General features: G+C 45.0%; 1 protein-coding gene across 3 annotated transcripts in view; it reads right to left on the reverse strand.

The window, feature by feature from the left end:
- The window catches only part of SRPK2 (SRSF protein kinase 2), a 1,693,306-nt gene that overhangs the window by 760,335 nt on the left and 907,360 nt on the right, over positions 1 to 25,611 (reverse strand). For all 3 annotated transcript variants that reach the window (XM_069629122.1, XM_069629123.1, XM_069629124.1), the window contains 2 exons: positions 2,539 to 2,626; positions 1,623 to 1,710 (listed from right to left, as the gene is read on the reverse strand). In XM_069629122.1, the coding sequence (XP_069485223.1) occupies positions 1,623 to 1,710; positions 2,539 to 2,626 (176 nt within the window). The remainder of the gene's footprint in view (positions 1 to 1,622; positions 1,711 to 2,538; positions 2,627 to 25,611) is intronic.

A 25,611-nucleotide genomic window follows, 5' to 3' on the forward strand; every position in this document is an offset into this window, starting at 1 on the left:
TAATAACCCTGTTGAGCCTGAGAGAAGAAAACCGAGAGAGCAGGGGTGCGCTATTGGAAATGACGAAATGGTCACTTCAAAGCTGGGACAAAGCCCAGAAAAAGAAACGCACCCCGAGCGGAATGGGGCCATATACGCCACTGATGCACAACCCAGATTTCACACCAGGTCTTCAATGAAAGTATTGGGTGGGATGGTCAGGGGCCGAGACCATCTACCTGAGAGACATGTACAAAGACGGCTCTTCATTACTCTTCACAGACTGTCAGCAGAAATACAATATAGGAGAAAATGAGCGCTATAGATATTCACAAATAAGGCACTGGATAACCCATCCAACGGTGAAGAGAGCGGGCACAAGAACGCCATCAGGCCTAGAACTGTCTCTGCAGGAAGGCAACACAGCGTAAGGGGTCACCAGACTCTACAGACTGCTCTCCAAAGATCCATTAACTGACAATCTCACATACAAAATGAACTGGGAAAGAGACATGCAAGAGCCGCTAACAGAGGAAGAATGGAACCAAATATGGGCATGTGCCACAGCACCTCCAGATGCACCACGATTAAGGAATCAGCTTACAAACTATGCCTCAGAAGGTATATGTCCCCAGAACTTCATTCATAAAATCACAAAGTCATACTCACCAAACTGCTGGAGGAACTGTGGTGAGAAGGGAGACCTATTCCATATGTAGTGGACATGCCCCAAAGCTGTGGCCTATTGGAAGAAAATACTAAGCCACATAAAGGACATTTCTGGGTTGAACTGCCGAGATCTCCGAAAACAATTCTCTTAGGAGTCCCCATAGAAGGTAAATACGCAATGTCAGGAACGACAGCCATTTTCATTACTCACCTGTCATCAGCAGCAAGAATGACCCTTGCACAAAACTGGAAAAACAAAGAGGGCCCGACCTCAGCATGGTGGTGGATCAAGTAATGGCTACGGAGAAGATATGTGCTCTCAGCACCGGAAAATATCTAAAATACTATTTGGAACCCATTCCATGAACTGGTGCGGGACAGAAGGCCAATTCTTCAAACCCTGCCTACTCCGGAACACGGATGTCATCTGAGACCTACCAGATGTAAAGACACCGGGACTCAAGTGTCAGGAAAAGATCTTAAATCTGCTGAACTCTATAGTGTAAAGTAGTGGTTAAAGTTGTGGGGGTGGAGCGGTGGGTGAGGGGAGGGGTGATGGAGGGCAGGGGAGAGCGGGGGGGGATGTAAAATTTTAAATCTTCGAAGGCTAAGGGAACTTCTACGAACTGTAGGGTACGAACACAAGTAAGATACAGAACCTAATTAATAATTGATGGCAAATGTTATGTTGTATTTACCTGTATGCCTTCCATCCAAAATAAACTTGGTTTAAAAAAAAAAAAAGTTGCCCAAGAAACAACGTAGAATCAACAAGGATCTAAGCTGCTGTGGGTCAGGAAACTTGCCAGTACTTTACTTATCTGAATTTTTATTAGTGCTGGAAAACACAAGATCACCTTTCTTGCCTGTGCAGCAAGCTCCCACAGTCATCTCTGGAATTACAAGGAATTTCACATAGGTGCTGAAAAAATGCTATTAAGATTCATCTTCAGTACAATGCTATAAAAGGATACGTATTCCATTCATGCCTGAAATTTTGAAATCATCTATTAACTGTACAACCATATCCTTGTTTGGATCACCTGGGTCACTTTCTCGCACCTAAAGAAACAAAAGATGAATTAGTCACAATGTACTTGAAAGGTCTATCCGTCAAATAATAATGCACAAGAAAAGACTGGGCAATCAATATTGAGGCAATATGCCATGAGGCAGTGGGCAGACCTTGTCGGTGACGGGCTGCCGCCCAATTAAGGGCCAGAGCGAAGCGCAGATCCCTTAATGAGGGTGGAGGTGTGGTTACTGACAGGGACGGCCCGCCGCTGAAGGGCATATCACCATTAGCACCTGTGTAGTTTCCTACACGTGTGTCAATGGAGTCTTTTTTTTTTTAACAGAAAGAAACTTACCTGTTCTGCGTGGCCCGGCACCGTGTCCGTGGTTCTCAGTGAGTTTTCAATGTTGATACTCTGAACCACGGCACAGGGATGCGCAGAAAAGGTAAGTGTCTTTTGTTATATATTAAAAATAGACACTCTTTGCACCTGTGTAGTTAACTACACAGGTGCTAAGAGTTGAAGGGTAGGGTGGGGAAAGGATCGAGAAGCAGGGAAGGGAAGGTGGCACTGGCCCGCAGCACCCAGGCTGCTCGGAACTCAGGCTTGTACCAGACTGCATTCTGATCATCCCGATTGGCCAGCGCCCCCTCCTAGCGTGCTAATTGGCAGCCCAGTGGTTTTCAACTTGAGAAGGCTGGACATGTACACACCAATATATCCTAAATACATGACATGGGTTTATCTTCAAATAAAAGACTAGATTTGTACTATGATATCTGCAAAAAAGGTAAAATGCTAATATTGCAGATGTATTTACAAATTAAAGTTAGTATACCATCACAGAAATCTGAATGCCCATCTAAATACTTACACATTTAAGTAACTTGATTTCATCCAAAGCCGTCTCTGTGTAGTGCTGGGCACTTTTCACAACTTTCATAGCAACAAACCTCTTCCCCCTATAAACAAAATAACATTTTTAATGACAGACAATTGCTGCATTACATCATTTTTCACATCACTTGATTAAATACTCACTCAAAAGGGCAAAGAATACTAAAAGGTACTTCTTGTTGTCAAGCCCAGAAACACCCTGATTAACTGCATTACATGGGTTACAACTTTTAGTCTTGTAAGTAATACATGAATCAAACATTAAGTGATAATTAGCAAGTATAAAAGATAGACAAATTGGCTTTAAAAATGGGAACATATTCAACTAAATCTAGTAAACCCATTAGTTCTGAGAACAACTCCATCATAGCCTGGTGGTGTCTTCCCCTCTGCCCCCGCTCTTCCCCTTGGATACGTAGAGGTGATTGGGACCTGCTCCTCCATACGGCCTCTACTCCTAATGGCAATAAAGCCTGCTGAGGCTGGTTGTCCCAGCTAGCAGCGTCCTTCTCTCCCTGCACCTGCCGCATCTGCTTGTCTCTGGCGTCGCCCTCCATGGCAGTGGTGCCATTCATGCAATTGGCATTGTGAGAGGTCAGAAAAGTGAAGCGTACACTTGTGAAGATTTTTTCATAAGATGCCATTTTATTTACTTAAAAGAGTTTGATATACGCCTCACTATCCCTAGCTTAAAGATAATTTGCCTGCTTCTCAAAATAACTAAAGGACACACTCTAACACAAATAATCCGTCCCTCACACTTATACATACAATAAACATATGAAGGAAATGTATGGCAATTCAAAGTATAACAAAACCACAGTTATATCAAACATACACTTAATAACTGTTTCTCCTTGTGATCTGGGTAATGTTTCCTTCCCCAGATTCAAAGCAGGAATTTTCTTTCCCCAGTTCAAAATAGGAAAAGTCCTTTTTTAACAGTTGTGAAAAACAATACTCTTGATTCAAGAAGTCGCTCAATAGGTCTTCCCAATAGTTCCATCAGAAATAACAAATCTGTAGTTTTCCACTAGTAACAAAAAGTTCAACACAACTTCTTCTTCAGAACCAACATACATCTACAGTTCCTTAATACAACAGAAATAGTTTGTCAGGATAATGCAACAATGATTCACAATAAAAGGTAGTGGATTTGCCACTTATTTTCCACAGTCTTTAACCACACCACAGTACTTTAATATCTTCCACCTTGCCCACTTACCTGCCAGGTCCTACACTACAATGTCCCTTGCCCTGGTATACTTGCCTGCCTGGAACACAAACTTCTAACTCTCTGGCAAGTACTTATGTGGTAAGGTTCATTTGACAGCAACTTAGCAAAGTCTTTTGCCTTTCAAAAACTTCACATATAAACATTTCTTCTATGACATGATTAACACTGATGCTGTTTATGCCTCTTCCATTGCAGATTATGCTTCTCTCCTCCTGAGTATTGGCTATCAGGAGGGAAGCTCTTCTACTTCATAAAAGTCCTTTAATTTCAACAAAATCAATAACAACTTCATTCTGGGATACTGGTGCTGGGTGAATATAAAAGCACATTGATGGTGCTGGTTTCACCCTTGGGATTGTCACCTGAGATGCAGATTCCACTCCTCCACTCCTCCACTCCTAAATACTGATTATCAGGAGGGCAGCTCTTCTGCCACACTTGCTTCCCCACTTTTGCATCAATTCGATATGGATTATGGCTTTTAATCACCCTCGCTCTTCTTGGGTCTGGGCAATGCTTGTTTAGGTCTTTCTAAATTATTGCCTCTTTCTCTTGATGACTACCATTTTTTTTCTTAACCGGCCTACTTGGGTTGGGGCAATATTGTTTGTTGTAAACGTGTTTTCCTATTGCCTTCTTTTGGCTTTGGCAATTGTGATTTTTATCATTTTCTAAATTACTATTGCCCCAAATGTGTTTATATGCCACCTTAATGATATGCCTTATTTTGGCATGCAAAGTTAGACCTAATCCTCCACTTGTGCCTCTTAGCATTAATTCGGTATTCAAAATTAGAAGCACGGGCCAGCGGGCGATCACCGAGTGTCCCGGGTTCACATTCAACTAGTGAACTCACTATGTGCTGCATATGAGTCCACTCGCTCAGCTGCCTTTGTAACTTCTGCTGCCTGCTTCCAGGTAAGTTGCATTCTCCTGCTCCCTGCAGTCTGCGCTGGTCAGGGAATGAGCGGTCCTCGCTCCAGAAGTGTTGTGGTGTTCGCCTGCCATCGGATTGCACTACACTTCGGGAAAAACATTCAAATAGAAGGCTTCCAGGCATGCAGCCTCTGCACAGGAGATCTTATGGGGGAAAGCTTTAATTAACAATCCCACCCACATCTCTGGCGGCACAGTGCTTGAGGGCAAAGACCATCAAGAAACCGGCATCCGCTTTCCAGTATGTGGTGGCTACGGTGTCTCTGCTGTGCCTCAATCTCGGCTGCAGCTGCAATGTGAAGTCACAAACATTACTCCACGTTCTGCTCCTTCTGCTACTACTACAATAACTGCAAACAAGACAACTTATGGGCGGCACCTGAGGCAGCTTTTTATACTCCTTAGTAGTCCCTCTCAGGTGTGGTTCATTGAATTCCTTAGAATGCACCTTGCAGTCTAATGCCTCCAGATCTCTCTTCCTCGTCCCAGTACTTTGGGCATTGTCGGACTTGAAGACCCCAATGGTACAATTAGCTTCTTTTTCTTTGATATCACTTTTGAATGAGTTAACTTCACGTCTTTCTTTAATCAGGTTTTCAGGGGGATCTTGAAAAGGAGTCAATGACTGTTTAGAAATCAAAGGAATGCTAGTTCTATTAAAACCTGACATAGGCATGTTCTGACGTTCACATTTAATTTTATATTGTTGACCACAAGAGTTCTTACTATTATAAATGTGAACAACATCATCAGGGGGAGCTTTGTGTCTATTAAATGACTGATTAAGACAAGCCTCGATAACCCCAGCGTGAATAGCTTGAGAACAAGAAATCTCACTCTGACAAGCCATAACATATTCTGGCACCACCGACATCTTTTCCATCAAGGTAGTGTGAAGGCATCATGAAGCAAGAAAGATTCAAAGTTCAAACAAACTTGTTTTATTTAACTTAAATTTGTCAGGATGGATGAAGGCCTAATTTGCCCCAAGTTAAGGTGGGATTTCCCGACCAAAACAAACTAAGAAAATTCTGAGTCAAAGAGTTCAACTTAAAAGTCTGTCTGTGGAAAAACCTGTATTTGCCCTCTCTACCAAAGCTAAACAATGTGTAGGGAGGGATGTCAGCAATAAAATAAATAGTGTTCCAAACAAAGTTCTGCGCTTCATCCAGCTCCTGGCTTACTTTCCAGCTCCCCTTGCCAAGTTTAAAGCAGTTACACAAAGTCTCAGGGTCCCCTTCTCCAAATTCAAGATAGAAGGTTCAAAGTTCAAAACATAACCGTTCTCAAAGGATTGGGATCCTCTCCAACCTTCTTACCACTGGTCATTTTCTCTGGTTGACCACCGCACGTCTGTCTTTTCATGTATATTTTCACTGACTTGCTCCTTTTGATATTAACACTCTTGATTACTCCGGATTTGCTTTTCACGTAGGGCACTCAGTCAATGCACTGTTGTCGGACAACCCATTTAAGGTCACGCAACCAATACCCCTTTTCTATCTGCTTTAGCAACAATTGACCACTGCTTTCCCTTGAGAGTGAAAAGTGTTTCTTGTATCAGGATCATTTTCCTCCAACACTTTGTGGCTAGCCTAGTCACAATTAACTTGGTTGGTTGGCGCACACGGGCGAGTACCGGTCTGAGTACCGCTTACCCGCACTACCGGCTGTTCTTGTTTTGTTGCTCCTGCTCCTTGAGGCCTTTGAAGTTGGACTGTTTTATTATAAAGGTGACGAACCGACCTTATGAAGTCGAACTTTATTGACTCACGAAAATTACCCAAGTGAAAGTGACAACGTGTTTTTCTGTTTGTTTCTAGAGTTAATCTCTGTTTGTTTTGGCGTTTGCACCGCCAGTTCTGCCTATTTCCGGCTGTTTCCACCAACTCCACCCCCTATCACGGCGATTGGCTGTGGGAGGAGTCACTCACCTATACAAATTGTTCGCGCGCGCGCACACGGGCGAGTACTGGTCTGAGTACCGCTTCCCCGCTTTGTCGCTTTTACGGTGGAGGTGGCCCTTCCCATTAACCCTGTAGAAAAGTAAGTGCCCAAAAGAGACCCTTTCTTTTTTTTTTTTTCTTTCACTGTTGCCCAGTGGTCCAAGTTCTCATCTCTTAGCTGTTGCTCTAACATAGGGCCGTTAGTCTGTGAGCCATGTCAAAGCGTAGACAGGTTTATTCATTAAAATCTGGCATGCCTCCTATGATAACTGCTAGCAATAGCCCTAATGGCAACTCGAACACTGTACACAAAAATCTGTTCTCTTATAAGTCCATCGTGCTGACTCCATGTCCTAGCACCGCGAAAGGCCCTAGCACACCACTATTTAATCTGACCTCCCTATCAACACCGAAACCAAATGCTCAGCTGAATTCACAGGCCCTTCAGTCACACAAATCAAGCACCAGCTCTGGTTTACCAATACAACGACCATTTATCAAGGCCATTGCGGGATTAACGGCACTTGGCGAACTATCTGACAACACCATGTTAAACTCACCATGCCAACAATTCCCGCAATTGGTTGTAAGTTCCTCTGACTCCTCTATGTCAACTGACTATACTTCCGATTCCCCAGATAATCAAGAGGTTTCTCTTTATGCAAGTCAGTGCGAGTCACCAATACCGATTCGCATTCCTCACAACTCACCTCATAGTCCATACTCTGACCCCCCATCCTCAGACCACTCTATACCTGCAATCTCTTATGTACACCCAACCCCGCGGCGCCCTATAATACAGCCAAAGTGCGATTCTGCTGAAATGCACCCACAATTGCTACAAACCACCTTGACAGCAATTAACACAACCTTATTATCTATGTTCAAACTCTTTGAAGTATTGGATGCTAAAATAACGAAACAAGAATCAAAGCTAGATGACTTATTATTATGGACACAAAAAGTCAACCTGGCTCCTCAAGCTTCTCTCTCTTTAGGACCAGGCATATCGTGCATCGACTTAACCAACAAGACACTTGCAGCGAGGTCAGCTCCACCGAGCGTTACAATTCATCCCGTATTGCCTGCTGTACCTTACATAATTACAACAAGCCCTCCAAAACAGTCTCTTGTTCACATGAACCCTCTAAATAACTCATGGGTCAGTGTACAAGAATCAATAGAGCACGACCCTGTGATGGTCCCTGTGATGGACAATACGCCTCCCCCTGTGTCTGCACCAATTATTACTCATGGCACTGTCCCTGGACTTGAACCAAAAATTAAGAAGATCATCAGATCTACTGCTAAACAACAACCACAAAAAAAAAGGAAAACCAAAAACATGCCTGCTGCACGCTTGACTAAAGCATCTTTAAATGCTTTTTTCAAGAAAATTTCCATTCCTTGTGCTGACGCTTTAGTTGTTCCAAAAATCACTTCAGCTGTCCCAATTAGCCCGTTATCGCATTCCAATGACCAAGCCCCCCCTGCTACCATTGAAGCTTACGAACCACTGGACGCTCTGGTCAACGCTTTTAGTTCTGGCTCCAATGCCAAACACCATGATCTGGCGATAACAAAGCCACCAACCCCCCAAACGGACAGCGTGTTACCTGTGCCCACACCTACTGAATCAGAATGTCAAAGATCTCTGATTTTGAGGGAAATGCGCAAGGCACTTGATGCCTATATGGACGAGCGTAATCATGGTCAACCCCAACAACTAACGAAGTTATCCACTGATATTTCATCAAAATCAGTATCCTGGACCTCCCCGGTGGCACAACAGGCAAAACTACCAAACCCGGCAACCCATGGTGAAGCGCATGCTCTTAAACGCCCTTCGTGCCTGATACCAGTGACTCCTAAATATACTTCGGAACGACACACACATTCACTCCATGGTAATGGCTTGAAGCCCTCGAAAAATACCCTTTCCCGGCACTCTATTCCTATGGCTTCTGCCTGTCATACTCTGATTCTGAAATGCCGTGAAGGTTCCCATCCAACCTATAATTTAAACAGACAAAGTGTACTTAATATTTTCAGCGATGTCCTAGAATTAGAAGATTTGACATCCCATGATATAGCTCAAGTAGAATATTTGAATGATGATTCGACAGCAATTGTGAGGCTTTGGATTCCTTCAGGCATTGTCCTGAATACGATATGGTTAGCCAAGAGGATTCTTATTGGCGCAAGACCCGGACCGCTTAGAGGAACGTGTAGAGGCCCCTCCACACCATCTATCACAAATATACTACAGTTCTTGCGATGACCTCCAACCCCCTAATAATTAACCATCAATTGCATCTCAGTCTTATGTTACCAAAATAGCCTCCTGGAATACCCGAGGCTACACTCATTTGCATACTTCTGTACAATCCTTGACTGACTATGCTATAATTGCACTTCAGGAGACTTGGTATTTGGTCCCTCCTACTTGGGACAATTTTGATGTCATTTTGTTACCAGCAAAGATGGGATTACGTGGTCGCCCCTCATCAGGTTTAATGGTTGCAGCTAATAAGAAACTTGGGTTCAAAATTGAGGCATGGTTACATGTCAGTATTTTTATCCAGCTAGTAAAGATCACCCACAGTGACCATGTAATAGCCCTCATTAACATCTATCGCAATCCGGCAGGACTATCCGACATAGCCTTTTTTGCGGGGTTAACGGACCTGTTAGATGAAATTTCGGCTACACCTGGTATCACTGACACCCTCATTATGGGTGATTTAAATATGGACTGCATATCCTCTGCTAGCCAAAACAAGACAAGGGCCTTATCCACCTGGTCCCATCTTATGTATGAGCGTAATATGCGAGTAATAAATGGCTCAGTGGAATGTGATATCCCCCCGAAACCCACATGGCAGCGTGGCAAGAGTCAAAGCATTATTGACTATATGTACATTGACCAATCTATGTATAGTAGTGTTATTTCATTTGAGATAATTGCACAATCTACAAGTGATCACCATCTTCTTTCATTACAACTTAGCTGGTCAGGTACCCCCCTCTATCAAACAATGGTCGACCCAACATCTAACGGTTAATAATGCAAAAAAACGTCTAAAATGGTCCAAGGGAACCCTTATGCAGTTCTCAAATGCATTGTTTGCATTAGACAACTCATATAAATTGATTGAGTATACTGACCTTCTAGAACCCTTCCGGAATACAATTGTACCAAACCCAAATATAAAAAAACAAACATCTTTATGACCCTGTAATCAAAGCACGCAGGGCCGAATATCGCCAAGAAAAGAGACTCATCCTCAAGTTAAATAACATCAATACTCACAGTGCACTAAGAACTATTAAATGTAAATACTCGAACTGGATTCGCGGACGTCGAGCATGGATGTTTCAACAAGATAGCGAAGCCATGCTGTGCTCAATCTGGTCCAGGAATTCGGCTGAAATATGGCGCCTCCTCAATTCGAATTCTAATTTATCACAAGCTCATGTTCAAACTGGTGCGGTAACCGAAGCTGCCTGGATTGCACATTTTTCAAACTTATATCGTGACCCGCTCTTCCATCATAATGAATATAAGATTCAATCCAAAACTCAGTGGAAAATTACCTGCTCCCCTGCCCTACTCGAAGAGCTGATCGCAAAGTTGAGCCCCTCCCGAGCCGCTGGTCCCGACGGCCTACACAACTCCATCCTGAAAGAAAATCCGAGGCTATGGGCAAAAAATCTTCATGTCATTTTTGCAGAAATCATGAAACGCTGTATCTTGCCAGCTTCGTGGCTATGCTCAGTCATAGTCCCGATCTATAAGAAGGGTGATCGTGCTGATCCTTGTAATTACCGTCCAATTGCCCTCCCAGACGTTCCAGGAAAACTTATTGCTGAATTAGTTTTAATCGAATTCAATCTTTGGACGGACCTCACTGCCAAACGAGATCGGCAGCAAACGGGATTTGTCTCAGGTATGGGTACCTGTATAAACCTGTTAACTTTAAATGCAATAAAAGCCCACAGTCAGTCTCATAAACAATCCATTTATTTTGCGTTCATTGATCTACATGCTGCCTTTGACACTGTCTCACGTGCCCTGCTTACGATGAAACTAACAAGAGACAAATGCCCCCCAGTCCTCTGTTGACCTGTTGACCTCCACGATATCATTCACGCATTTCATGCAGCTACATCGATTCGTGTAAGGCTCACTTTAGATGGCTTGTTGTCCGCCCCAATCAAGACAGATCGGGGCCTAAAGCAAGGCTGTTTACTGGCCGCAGCAATTTTTAATTATTTCATCCATGACCTAACCTCAATTTTTCTACAGATCGCCTCTGATGCTCCAGTCCTTAAAGGACAAAAAGTTACCAACTTAAACTATGCAGATGATATAGTCCTTATTTCAAAAACGCCGAAGGGCTTACAGAACCTCATTGATGCATTTAATGTGTATTTAATCGAGAACCAATTGATAATCAACACTAAAAAAAACAGATTGTAGTTTATAAGGCAAATCGGTTGCATAAATTTAAACTTAAATGGACATTCAATTATATTCCACTGGAAGTTGTGCAATCATATACTTATCTGGGCTGTGAATTTAGTGGCTCGGTCAAACCGTATAGTCAAACTGACCGCATGGAGGCAAAATTGACTACAGCAATTTCGCAATCTAAAATCATATTGCACAAATTTGGGAAATTTACAATCCAACCGGTAATAACTTACTGGTCCATGAAAGCAATCCCTTCCATCCTGTATGGGGCTGAAACCCTATTGAATTTTAATCACTTGCATCTTGAGAGACTCGAAGGAAAGTTTTGGAGGGCTGTACTCAACCTACCCCATTGTGTTCCAAGCGCCTGGTTGCGATACGAAGTAGGCCTTATTTCCATACATGCGGTCTATATTTGGCGATGTTGTATGTTATTCCGTAAATGTCTCATGGCAAATCAAAAAATTAATATGCTATCTGTAATAGGTGACTACATGTTAACAACTGACAAGAACTTTGTAAAACTATGGATTAATCTTTGTTTGGAAGCTTTAGCATCTATAAATATTTCAATTTATATGTTAATAGCCAATCCTGTGGGTTCCAAAAAAACATTCTATTACTTAGATTGGTCCAATACCATCGATAAATGCCAAAAGTATTGTCAACCATGTAAGTTTCGCTTCTGGCCCAAACCAATGAAATGCCCTGAATCTTATCTTTTAAAATTTCCTTCTGCTAAATTAAGAGCAGGCTTCCTGAGGGCACGATTTGATTGATGGCCCACTTATCAGGTTCAGGCAAGGCAAAATCTGCGATCACGAGCACTACAAGCATGTCGATTCTGTATGCAAGATAATACCACAGAATCATTGGAACATCTAGTCTGTTATTGTACTCAATTGAGTGCTCAAAGGTTAATGCATTTTTTAAAAGTGCTACCCATCATAGAAACTGTTGACCAAGAAATGCGATGGACCTTTTTATTGTGCTCCAATACTTATTTTTTACAGATTGCATTAACCAACTTTTTACTATCTTTAAATTTGGATAAAGTTAATTGAGAAGAAGTCGAAGTCTCAAGCAGCACGAAAACGAAATAAGAGGAAACCCCTCCTTTTTTTTATTTTTATTTTTCATAATGTTAGTGAATTATTTGTGAAGTGTATCTGTTTTATTTCTATAATGTATCAGCTAAATGTCTGTGTATTTACTAGATGAAGGGCAATAACATCTATGCTGCTTGAGTCTGTACATTCGAATATGAATTTTTCTTAAATTCTGCTGCTATTTTTATGATTATATCAACAAAAAAAAATGTGTTTGTGTATTGAAAAGGTGTTTTTAACAGCTAAATCAATAAAAAAATGTGCTTCCTTTGCCAACACTTGTATTTCTTTCAATTCACTATGTGGTATTTGCCACCTGCAAAATGTTGGTTGTATTCCACTCAAAACATGCTCATTATTTGGACAGCATTCAAAATTGCTTATTCAGTCATATTTCCTTGTTGCTTCATTTCTGCACGGTATTCAATAATGCTTTCAGTTTGTTTGGTTTTCAAAACGTATCTGTTTCACCCTTGAAACCACTTTAGATTCTGTTCAAGATTATGAGTCCTCGCTTCAATATTCAAAAGTGCTCATGACAGTTTCCAAAACGTTTGACACTCAGGAAAGGCTTATTGCAGGTTTTCGGAGCGCTGCACTTACTGGCTTCAGGCGGAAGCTCTCTTTGGCTTCGTTCCTTTCCTCGCTGTGCCTTTCCCGCTTCCACGTTCTCAGCTCCTCTTTCGGAGAGGTCGGGGAGAGACCTGCTCGCTCTCATTCAGGTCCGCGACTACCAGAGTCTCAGCGCCCCAAAGCTCCTGCTCTTGCCCGACACAGAGGGTGCATAGGACTTACCGACCTTCTCTGGGCCTGCCTCGGCCCCGGAGTCTCTGGTCCTTGCCAGACACAGCTTCTCGCACCTCCAGCTCCTGTCCCTCTGTATCGCCATCTTGCAGCTAGAGCCAGCTCCACACTCCAGCCTGCTGGGCGTCCCCACTTCACAGTGATCAGCCCGCATTTTTATATCCATTGGGCTTACTTAGTGACCACAGGTGATGGTCATTTAGTTCAATTGCCTGACCATAGTTAAAGGGAAATACTTGACATTTACAATGTTCTGCAGGCCTCCTCCTCGTCTCAGTACTCGAGTGGTGAAATTACTTACTAGTGTCCACCACTCTTAGTTGCCTCTTCCTTGTTCCAGTACCATAGTGGGTTGAATGGTGGAAAATGTGGGGACATGTGTTACAATAGCGCATAAAGGCTGGGGGAGGGTTGGGCCGGTCTTCATAAGGGAAAGGGGGATACCGTGTCTCGCCTGTGGATATCCTCTTCCTTTCCGCCAGCTTTCAGTAGCTTCTAGATTGATACTTTTGTCTGCTATTATCCTGGTTAGAGGGAAAGGGGTAACAATAGCCCATAAATACGGCTGGGATTACAGGTTCATCTTGGAATGGGAAGGGGGATTACTGTGCCCCCACTAAGGACGTCCTCTCTCCAATCACCAAGGACTCTCCACCTAGGTGATCCTCCCTCGCTTCTCCACTCCCAGGGTCAGGATCCAAAAGCAATGGCCTTTCCCTGGCCACCTGAGAAGAGGACCCATGGGGAGTAGATGCGAGGATGCCCTCAGGTTTCTCACAGTAGTGTAAAGAACTCATGGTGGCAACAGTAAAGACCGGCACAAGTGATCACAGTTCAAGGGTGTTTACTAATCTGCAAATGCAGGTTGGAAAAATGCCTCATCTACACATAAATCTAAGATGGGAGCAAGCTTCGACCATCAAATAATAATAAGGCAGTCCTAGTGGCGATGTGTCAAATAAAAGGGCCTATACTAGGAAAAACCCATTTCCAATCCTTACGCGAAATACAAAAAGAAGTGTGGGATAATGTTCTTAAGAATGAAGGAAGCGTTCATAAATGATAAGTCAGGATGCAGTACTTGAGGTCTCCTTTCCCACATTTTCAGCACGGGACAAGGTGGGACTTTGGAGCAGAGCACACACTCCAGCTTTCCCAGCACGAGCTAACAGTTCCGCAATCAGGGCCTTCAGTGGTTAAGTCTCTTTTCTACAAAAGGTATCTTGCAGCCGTGGGCCTGATGTATTCTAATTTATAAACAAAAAGTTCTTCTCTGTTTGCACTTTGGGTGATGCTTTTCACTCTTGGATCCTCCTCTTCCGGGCAGAGATCCCTAGAATGTTTCTTAATGATGCCAGGACCTCCAATAGCTTGATCTTCCTGCTTTTGAGGGCCTGACAGGTTCAAAGTAAGATTCAACCAAAAGTTCGAAAGTTTTTCTTCTCGTGCCTTTATGTGGGTGGCAGCTCTTTACCCCTGGGTTTCCGCTCTTCCGGGTTCAGATCCCTCTCGAATATCAGCCTTTATTTGTCTGGTGTCACTCTTGCATGTCATATATTCAAAAGGCTTCCCCTCTTGTACTTTGCTTTGTTGCATTCACGTGTCGCTGGGTGTTTGCTTTTCATCGTCGGATCCCCCTCTTCCAGGCGCAGTTCCGACCCGACTATTTGCCTCCCTCAATCGGGTTCCCTATGGCTTTCAATGCAAATTTGCTGTGTCTTTGCAAATCTTACGGTCTTTTTAAACTGTTCACTGTGGACATCCCTCTGCCGGGTTCACTCTTGTCAACACACTGTATTTCGGGACTTCGCTCCATCTTTATCAGCATCCGGATTCACTCTTGTCAATCGTGTCTTTCTCATTCAACTTTTACGATGCAGGATTCACCTCTTAGCTTCACAATCATCTGTCAGTCAAAGACTTTTGACTGTACAGAGGATTTTACAAGACCCTTTATGACCACTTTGAGGCATTCTCACCTTTCCCAATGTCTTCTGGTTATGGTAGTTTCAAAATCAGGTAATCACCCAGAGTTTCCTGAGTGAGCACCCACATGGTGCCGGACTCCTCTGTTGCTGGTTTTCCCCCTTTTCGTATCAATAGTTCTTTTAACTTTCACAGTTCAATTAGACGTTTGAAACTTTTCGTTCAACAACCAAGTTCGGTTTCTTATCGACTTTCCCCTCGACTCACTGGCTGTGATGAACCGCTTGGCTTTCTTCCTCTTTGGAGTCAAGGTTGGTACCACAGACACCAGCCTCTATCCCTGGCTAGGTTATCAGTGGAGGAGGGTCTTGTGTACCGTTGACATCTGCAGCAACACAAGCTGGCTATTGTTTGCAGTCTTACGGTTCCTTCTGCATAGGTTTCACAGGCCTTGGTCGGAAAGGGCAAGGTTGCTTCTCTCCTTTTCACCCTCTCGGTATCCGCCGTCTTTCTCCTCCTCTTGAAATGAGTTAGCTCTCATGTTGTGCTGTCTGCCTTGCTCGTATTCTGCTCTTGTGCTCCACCTTTTATCCATGTGGGGAAGGGAAAGGGCCGTCAGGTGTATTTGGTTCTGGTCAATTGCCTGACTCTGTTGTATGCTATGATGTAGAAAAATGTTTGTGTCGGAAAAGGGAGGTTTATGGAGCAAATGGGAATGACCAAGATTATAGTTGGAAAATAAACAGGGGGAATTGTGTTTGATCCAAATAGATTGGGAGTGAGAAAAACCATGATCAGAGGGCTGTGGATAGGAAACAGAAACATAGGGATTCTGGGAGTTGTGTTTTTTTAACGCAACAGGGTTAGGGTTCCTGGGGGATTTGCTGGATATGGAGGGGTCATTGGATCTCGGCCGTAGGCAATCACTTTGAGGAAGGGATGTAGATGTAATATAGCCTATGCAGGCTTCAAAGGTCTTGTCTCTCATCTGGGGTCTTTCCCTGAGCACAACCTCTGATGCCCCTTTCCAGGTGATTCTCTTTCTTCCGTCCACCCATGTGGTTGGGGTCTGAGAGCATTGCCCCTTCCCAAGCCACCTGAATAAGGGATTTACAGACGGGGATGGCTAGGGAGAATACCCTCAGGTTTCTCACAGTAAACAAATACAGCGTCTCACCCAATTGAGTCCTCCCACTCCTTTGGGATCCTTCACCTCCCAGGTGATCCTCATGGCTAACACATCCCCAGGGTAAGGATCAGGTAGTGGCTACTGTCCCCTGGCCACCTGTGAGGAGACTTTAGGTAGGGTTGCTGTAAGGACTACGCATGATTCATGACAGCATCCTCTACAGCACCAGCGCCCATTCCACTGGTGCCATTCTCCTCAGCTCTTGCGCCCGTTCCACAATTGTGCAACAGCTCAGGTGCATCCTTGCTTCCCAGCGAGTGTCCAGTCCACCATGACTTGCCATTTGATTGCCTCAACATCCAAATAATTGGCATGATTAGACAGTGTTGGTGTTGCCATTTGAAAACGTGTTATAGTACAATTGTTAAAACAAAATAACCATATTGATTCTACAAGTATAATTTGTATAAATCCAAGAACAGTTGGTTAGTGGTTTTCGTTTGATTTTCATGAACATGGTCAAAGCTAAAACAGAAAACCCAAATGTTTGATCAATTTTAAAGTAAAACCTTCAGTTCATGTTCTTTTAGCATGAACACCGCCGAGCCAAAAGGTGTGCTAAGCTTCACACAAAGAGAATAAAACACCCTTCCTACTCATCACATGCAGCCTCCAATACTAAACACAGGGCCTGGACCTACTCATGATCATTTGACCATCAATATTTGCTTTGGCAAGGTACTTTACATCTAGAATCTTTGCCTTATTGCTACTAGTCTAGCCTAAACAACTAGACTTGTTTTTAATGTCATGTACGTTCATCGTATTCTCAACGTGTAGGCTTTGAACAGGTACAAAAAACCAGTGTATGTTAGCTGGCTATAACCAGCTTTAATTATACATATGTAGGGGTGTGCAAAATGTCCCTATTAAGCGTAAGAATAATAAATATAACAACTTTACCACTGTAGATGTTTTAACTTTGAAGAGCAAGCCAAACTAATCCTTTCCCTACTACATTTATTTTACCCATAATCCTCTTAACAGAACTGTTCAATAGCATTACCCACTTGTGCATAGCGATATGCACAATCAAATGATTCTACTATTGCATGTGCCATCATACACAGGTATTATGAATGTCTATACCATCCAATGTTGTTCTAAATTCACTCAGACCACTGTCCCATTAACATCACATAGCATGTATTCTGAATAAATTATAGTATGCTAAGCAGGTGTTTGTCTCTTAGTTGTCATTAAGATACACCTATAAACAAAGATTAGAACACACCAATTGTGTTTTTTTGCCCTTGTTTTGGTTTTATTGCATTTTTCTTCTCTTATTGTACTTTCGATTACATGTTCTTGTGGACATTATGTACTGTGAGAAACCTGAGGGTATCCTCACTCCTTTACCCCTGTATCCTCTTCTCAGGTAACCACGGAAAGGTCATCGCTTTTGGATGCTGACCCAGGAGTGGAGAAGCGAGGGAGGGTCACATGGGTGGAGGGTGGTTGGAAATTCAGAGTGGTGTACCTATAGGCGAGACATGGTATCCCTGTTTTCCTTATGAAGACCAATCCAACCCTTTACTGCCCTTTATAGGCTATTGCAACACATCTCCCCACATTTACCCTCATTAAAACCACTGTATTATAAGTACGAGGATGAGGCAACTAGGAGTAGTGAACACTAGCAACACATTTCACCACTCTAGTACTGAGACAAGAAAGAAGCCTGCAGAGTGTTATAAGGGTCCGGCAGGTCCCAAGATCTCCTAATTGCAACCAGGCAATTACAATTTGGCGCACCCGAGGAAGTACGGAAGTACTGTTGGCTGTTGAGGATTTCTGTGTCTCACGCTCTATACTTGAATGAAACTTGAACAGGAGGACGGGTTTCAATGCTGCACCGTTTTTGGGATTAAAGCACACTGGACCTTTAAGAAAGTAACTATTTACGAACAATTACGAACTTTGTTCTGCTAATATTGGCACCTTTGAATGTTGGTCCGTGTTTGCATTGTGTAAACTGTGTAGCTTGTGACACCGCTCCACCTTTGATAGTGACCGTTCTCTGTTCGTATCCTAGAAGCTTGAGCCCGCGCTCACGTGATACTTACATCCCGCCCTCTGGGAAGAGTTAAATACCCAGCCCCCTGCGCGCGCACCCGAGGAAGTACGGAGTACTGTTGGCTGTTTGCTGTGCGATGCACGGTAAGCAAAGGGCTGATCGTAATAACTCGTAAAGACCAGTGGATATTAAAAACAGTCTTTGTTTGATGACAAATTGCTGTCAAATTTCTTTGTCTACCGGACAGTTTGAATGTTGGTAAAACTTTGCGTAGGTGTGTGTGACATCTGAGCCAAGCTACTGATTTTTTTCGTACCTTTTTTCTTACTTTTTCTATAGACGCCAACTAATTATAGAGCTCTGATCATAAAAAGGGAGAAAACCCCACGATAATTAGTGTTATGGCTGGGGGTTTGCGGAGCAAATGCAACAAGTTGGCTACGCTTACCATAGCACCCCCTCTTACATCTACCAGCATAGATGGTCGCACGTCTTATAACAAATCTTCCACTCCAGAAGTAAAAACTACAGGCACCATGGCGGAGGGTAACATCCAGCAAAACTTAGTTCCACACGCGGCGATGATTCACGCCACTGAAAAGAGTTCACCATTCACTATTTCTCCTGTATCTTTATCTGGTCATTGAAAGAATCATAGCTCAACAGGACGGCATCCTGACCCTGTGCATGAAAGCTGTCCTGCATCCCAAGTGATTAACCAATCTTTTAACGAACAACATGATTGCACCATGAAAAATATGGTTGCTCTTGACGACCAGATATCTCATGCTATTTGTATGCTAACCCCGCTCGTCTGTACCCCCCTGAAAAAGCATCATGTTGCAATCTCGCACACGACCGCGATTTAAGTTTTGCCAATGAGCATGAAAAGGTTTGCCACCGGGATATTAATCACAAAGTGTTGGCACCTCGCTTATCTTATTCTCCTGAATCAACTGATGTATTTATTAGGCCTACACAATTAGATCGGTGCATATTGGGCCTATTGAGAAAGATACTCAATCTCTGTGCACTTTTCCAGTGATCATCAAGATATTTGACCTACTGGATAAAGGACATGATTTGACCCATTTAGAGTTAAAAAATGTTAAAACGACAATACAACACCTATGTTCTCAAATGGACAAGATTGAGGGGTTTATAATTGCTGCTGACACTATAAGATCTATCAACAGCCATGTAACTCATTTACCTCCGTCACAACTAGCAAAATGCGATCAACCTAGTGATGAAATAGGAACCATGTCTTTCTCTCAGTCAGCTACCTCTACTGTCCATTCCATGTGTAATTGCACTGACGAAATAAAACAATTGAAAGCATCTGTTGAGGCAATGAATTTGATAATTACAACACATTTTGCTCCGATACCTCAACAGGATGACACTCCGGACAGTCCCTCAACATTAGTGAAAGTAATTAATGAGCACCACAAGAGAGAACAGGAAGGCTCTCCCGTGGAAGAGAATTGTTCGTTCATGTCACGTCGTGCATAAAAAGCACACTTAAGAGCAACAAAAAGATATCTTAAGAGGAGAAAGGAAGCTATGGCTAAAATGTCTGGTGATAAGGTGGTCAACAATGTGACACCACTATTACCCGACCCCTCCCAAACTGCAGCCCAAGAGGTGGGAATAGTTATTTCAGATGAGGAAAGTATTGACGTCCAGCAATTATCAAAGGAAAGTCAGGAAGCTCTCACACCGATGCTAAACCTGAAAGAAAAATCTTTACTAAAAATCAAAAAAGCAGATATTTGCTCTAAAACTTGTATGAAAGTAGTGAAATCGCCAAGTCTCGATTCCATGCCTACTGATATATCTGGAAAAAGCTCTGTGGACATTGCTGAAATTAGAGCTACTGAAGTAGAGAGTAAAGTGACTAAACCAACTACTTTCAATAATATCAAACCTAACCTAAACAGCTACTTTCCGATTTCGGTACAAAGCTGTACGACTAGGAAAGAAACCACACTTGATCAATTTAGTCACAATGACACAACTTCTATTATTCCAAATTGCTTCCAGTAAAATCATATAGTGCTGTATGTTCCGAGACATTACGCTGTCCTGAGCCTCTTTCGATAGCAAAGATGTGTAATAATGTTAATGTCTCACATATGTCAAATGGCATGGGCAAAACTGCACACATAGAAGGCCAATCTGGAAAAGGTGAATCTGACCCTGTTACATCTTTTAGTGCTAGAGAAAAAACACTCCCGCCACCCATGGAAGCGATGAAGGAATCTACCATCTCTTCCAAAATGAAAATCTCTATGGAGAAGGAGGAGACAAATACTACTTTTGCTATAAATCGCATTTCTATACACAGTCCTGCTCTTAGAAGATCTCTGCCCGAAAATAGCAATGTAGATTTTTATAAGACATCTCATGATCCACTCAACATTCTGAAAAAAGCCCTCCAAGAAAGCTCATTTAATGCGGAAACATTAAAGAAGCTATCATCTTTTATTCCATCGGAGGTGGAAAAAATAGAAATGATCCCCTCCTCCAGTTTAGTACGGAAAACCTTTGAGAATATCGATTACGGAGCACGAGAAATCTAGAGATATGCTTTTAATGGGAGACCTTCGAACATTGAAAAACCTACTTATTCTCCATCGTCTATACCAGTGCAGCTGGTCCGAGAGGAAAATTCACCTCCAGTATGAACTGGAGATAGTAATCAGGTGACCGCAAACGAAGTAGATAAAAAGATTCATCTGGTTGGCTTTGAAGGGGATGCAACCACCATGGCCGGGAGGCGCATTAATCGTTCTTTTATTCTGGCTCTTTTTTCACGCATCCCACAATTGAGAATGATTCAATCAGAGGATATTTTGAGAGTATCCATAGCTCAGACTAACAATTACAGAGCTCTATGTTACCTTAGCTCAGAGACCATCTTGAAATTCCTTTGGTTTAATCGTGAAGAGATAAAAAACCATGGACTTAAGTTATTTACCTTTGAACTAGAATCAACTGCGGACGATTTTTTAGCATATATTAATCCTTCGCTTGTTAAGGGGGTAATTCATAGAAATTCACACAAAAAAGTGGCGGACGCGGCTGACGCACAGTGTTCCCGTGCAAATGTCTGCGCCAGCCGCGTGCGCTAAAATCGATTTCCGCGCACAGCGTACTCATGGATTTTAGCCTCCAAAAGCAGCCATGGCACAGCGACCCTGCAGCAGCGCCAGTTACGCCCCCAAGAACACCCTTGCGCAAGGAAAAGCCATCAAAATCCCCAATCCAGCGCAAAGGGCTGCGCCAACCCTGGACGAGTTTACCGGACTGCCAAACAGCAAACGCCAAGCGGGGAACGTGTATTACTGGTTTCGCAGTAACTTCCACACGCTAAAGGCCCTGTGCGAGTGGGTTACGTGTATAACTGTTGTTCGCATGAATTTTTACACGCGATTGGCCTGGGTACTTGTATTCCAGGGGTGCGCTGGAAGTTTCACACGCGATCGGGCCTGGGGGAGCAGGGTACGTGTTTTTCAGGGGAGCGCGGCAAGTTTTACACGCGATTGGCCTGGGTATGTGTATTTCAGGGGTGTGCGGGAAGTTTCACACGCGATTGGCCTGGGTACGTGTATTTCAGGGGTGCGCGGGAAGTTTCACACGCGATTGGCCTGGGTACGTGTATTTCAGGGGTGCGCGGGTAGTTTCACACGCGATTGGCCTGGGTACGTGTATTTCAGTGGTGCGCGGGAAGGTTCATACGCGATTGGCCTGGGTACGTATATTTCAGGGGTGCGGGGGAAGCTTCACACGCGATTGGCCAGGGTACGTGTATTTCAGGGGTGCGCGGGAAGTTTCACATGCGATTGGCCTGGGTACATGTATTTCAGGGGCTCACGGATAGTTTCTCACGCGATTGGGCCTGGGGGAGCGGGGTACGTGTATTTCAGGGGCTCGCCGGAAGTTTCACACGCGATTGGCCTGGGTACGTGTATTTCAGGGGCTTGCGGGAAGTTTTACACGTGAATTGGCAGTGTGGGTCCTCCCAGGTGTCCCCTCTACCCCCTCCACGGCCCCTGCAGGCAGCTCACACCACAGGGGACTACCCTGTACCCCTGGTCATGTCCCGCAGGCAGCCCATCCACCATGGGCATGCCCCTCAGCCAAGCCACATGTCACGTTGCAATATGATCACCAACTCATGTCTCCCAGCACCCCCACCCCCACCCCCCCAGCAGTCAGGGGCACCTGCCAGCAGGCCCCCACTCATGTCCCCCAGCACCCCCAACCCCCAGCAGTCAGGGGCACCTGCCAGCAGGCCCCCACTCATGTCCCACTCATGTCCCCCCCCCCCCCAACATGTCAAAATGACCCACAATCATGGCCCTCATGTCCACCAAAATCCCACGGTACGCCACCCCTGCCCAAATAACCAACCAAGCATAACATACAGCCCTCATTGAAATGACCATTACAAGAAACAACCCAAATGGCATGTATGTACGTCAGCACATGTCCGTCACACACACACACAATGGGTGCCAGTGAATGTGAACACCCACATCGTGACATGCATGAAACCAATGAGAGAATACCACACATTGAAGTAAGGGAACAAATGTATTGAACAAAGAATGTGGTGAAAGAAAATCAAATACCAAACAATGGACATAAGGCAAACAATGCAGTATGTCACATAATGATAAAAAAAGGAAATCAGAATCCAAAATATATGAAATCAAAAATGTCTCCAAAGTATCCTTCCAACAAAGCAAATCCAAACCGAAATGAAAAAGTAAAATCCATTGCTCCATGGTAAAATCAAAAAAGAAAAAGCCGACAAATGCACACTCCAACTATTTACAAGGATGAAATCCTGTGTCCATGAGCCCAACTGTCCAAAGGAAACCTACAAAAAAGCCTACAGAATAAACAACTATATACAAAAATGTGGGGCATAGTCCATGCACCCCAAAGGGAAAAAAAAGAAAGGAAACTACACTAATGAACTATATACAATGGCGGCGGGCAAGTCCAACGGCTCACTGGTTGATGTCATGGGCCAGGGCATCATCGAACTCCTGTTCAATGGCTTGGAGGCGGGCATGTTCACTGGCCCCGAGGTCTCGCATGGATAATGCGGTGTCCAGCTCCAACTCCCTGCTAATACCCTCGAGGCACTCAGCCCGCCTCAGCGCCCTGCGCATGGAGTTCTCCGCCCTGACCATTGTGAGACGTTCCTCCTCCGCCAGCCGCCGCTCCGCACCTATCTGCTGGCCCAACCGCTGCCACACGGAAGACACTCCCATTCCAGGGTTCTCCTACCCTCCGGCCGATGTCTGCCCCTCTGATGTAGATGGCCCCGAGCCATGATGCCTCCCACGTCGAGCCTGCCGCTGCCTCCGACGCAACTGCCTCTGCCAGCACGACGGCATCCAGGCTGATGGAATCCACCGACGCAGTCGTGCACGTGCCCTGCCCGATGATGCCGGCACATCCTCCATCTGCTGGGGTCCAGTTGCTGGTGTGTCCACCCCTGCTGGACCTCCGACTCCCGACTGTGGCAGGGATGGCAGCCCCACCGGGCTGGCTGCGTTGGTCGGGGCAGGTCCACAGGGGGCCCTGGTGGCATCTGGGCCGGAAGACGGCATGGAGAACGACTGGCGCATAGCCTCCACAGAGGAGGAGAGGGTCGCCAGAGTGGCCGACACATGTACGAAACCCCCGACCATGGTCGCTCCCAACTGGGCCACGTTGGCACGCTGCTCTTCGTGATGACGTGCGTGCTCCCCCCCCCCAGAAAGCACGCACGTCATCACGAATGACACCCGTGCGCAACGCGACACCAATCAGGACCTTCTCCATATGGCCAGGGGTCCACTCGTCCGCAGGTAGAGGAGTGTCAGATGACATGGACATCCCCCTACCTGCGAACGGGCCTGGGATGGGGCATCCCTGCTGGTGCATGGTGGTGCAGTCACAGTGTCAGGGACAGTGACATGCACAGGCCCTTCCACGGCGACCTGTGCTGCCTCCTGCCCCTGCTCCTGGACTGCACCACTTGCACCAGTGGTACCACCCCCACCAGGCCCCATGTGCAGCTCAGTAGCGGCCTCCTCCTCCTCCTCCTCCTCCTCTGTGGAAACCACCAACCTGGATGGCTCCACACCGTCTTCCGCCGTTGCAAGCCCCTGTGGGGGCACACCCACCCCTTCCGCTGCAGCCGTGGGGGCATCCGCGCCGCTTTGCTCCACAGCGCCATCTTCGCCCTCTTCTTCACTTGCCGCTGTGTAGAGGGAGACATTGAACACAACCATCAGGGTACTGTACAATGGTCCCCTAGACAGGAAGCAATGGCAGATGAGTGGCACTGTCAAACATCACTTCTATCATGTCCCTCCACAACACATGGGTCAGTGCAGGCAAAACACATTCAGTAACAGGCATGGCGCATGCTATGGACATTAGCATACATGTCCAAGGGACTCTTGAAACATACAATGTTGGTTTGAAACTCACATGCATCATGGGTCATGCCTATCACATGCACACACTTCACCGTAGTTTCATCCATCTGGCCTCGTACACCCCAGACACAGTGGCTACAAGGATGACTAGGCTGCATCAGTGAATCTGAACATTGTCACAGACATGTGTCATGCATCCATGGCATTCACAAGTCACAGACACGCAGGTCAGACACACAGACATGGACACCATACATGCACATGGCATCAGCACCCACCCCTCACCCCCACCCATGTCCAGGAACAGAGACTGGCATGCTCTCATGTGTCCATTCCGCATAGAGCTCCCCATGTTGCATTTGAACACATGCACCAACCATGTGGTTCACACATTACTGGTCTCACATGCATGACCATGATGTCCCTGCACACGCACATACGTACATGGCCTATGTCACACATACAGGCAAGTATCAGACAACCAGCACACTGCAACATGCCCTGTCTCACACAGCAATGCTTGGCCACTTACCGCTTAACTCCAGACGGGTCTGCCTCTCAAGAATCTGGGCGTGGAGCGCTGGGCGTACGCGTTCCAGGACCCTCAGCTGGATGGTACTCATGCGGCCCCGGCCCCCCTCCACGAGGCGCCAGGCCTTTAAGGGGGTCCTGGACCTCAAGTCCTAACAGCGCTTCTTGACTTGCTTGATGTTACGGGTTGCCACCCCCTCCGCGTTGATGACAACCAGAAAGTTGTCCCAGATCCTGTCCCGTCCTTACTTGTTGGTGCGTGATGATCCGCAGGGGTGGACACAGCAACTGGACCCCTGCAGATGGCAGATGTGCAGGCACAAAATGGCAGGGCACGATGGCAGCAGGCAGCAGCAGATGGCTCGTGGGAGGATGGTCGGGCCCTGGGGGGCAGTAATTCTGCCTTTTGGGCAGGAGCGTGGTCTTCCG

Source organism: Ambystoma mexicanum, chromosome 12 (assembly GCF_040938575.1).
Source record: "Ambystoma mexicanum isolate Mex_15411 chromosome 12, UKY_AmexF1_1, whole genome shotgun sequence".
NCBI lineage: Eukaryota > Metazoa > Chordata > Amphibia > Caudata > Ambystomatidae > Ambystoma > Ambystoma mexicanum.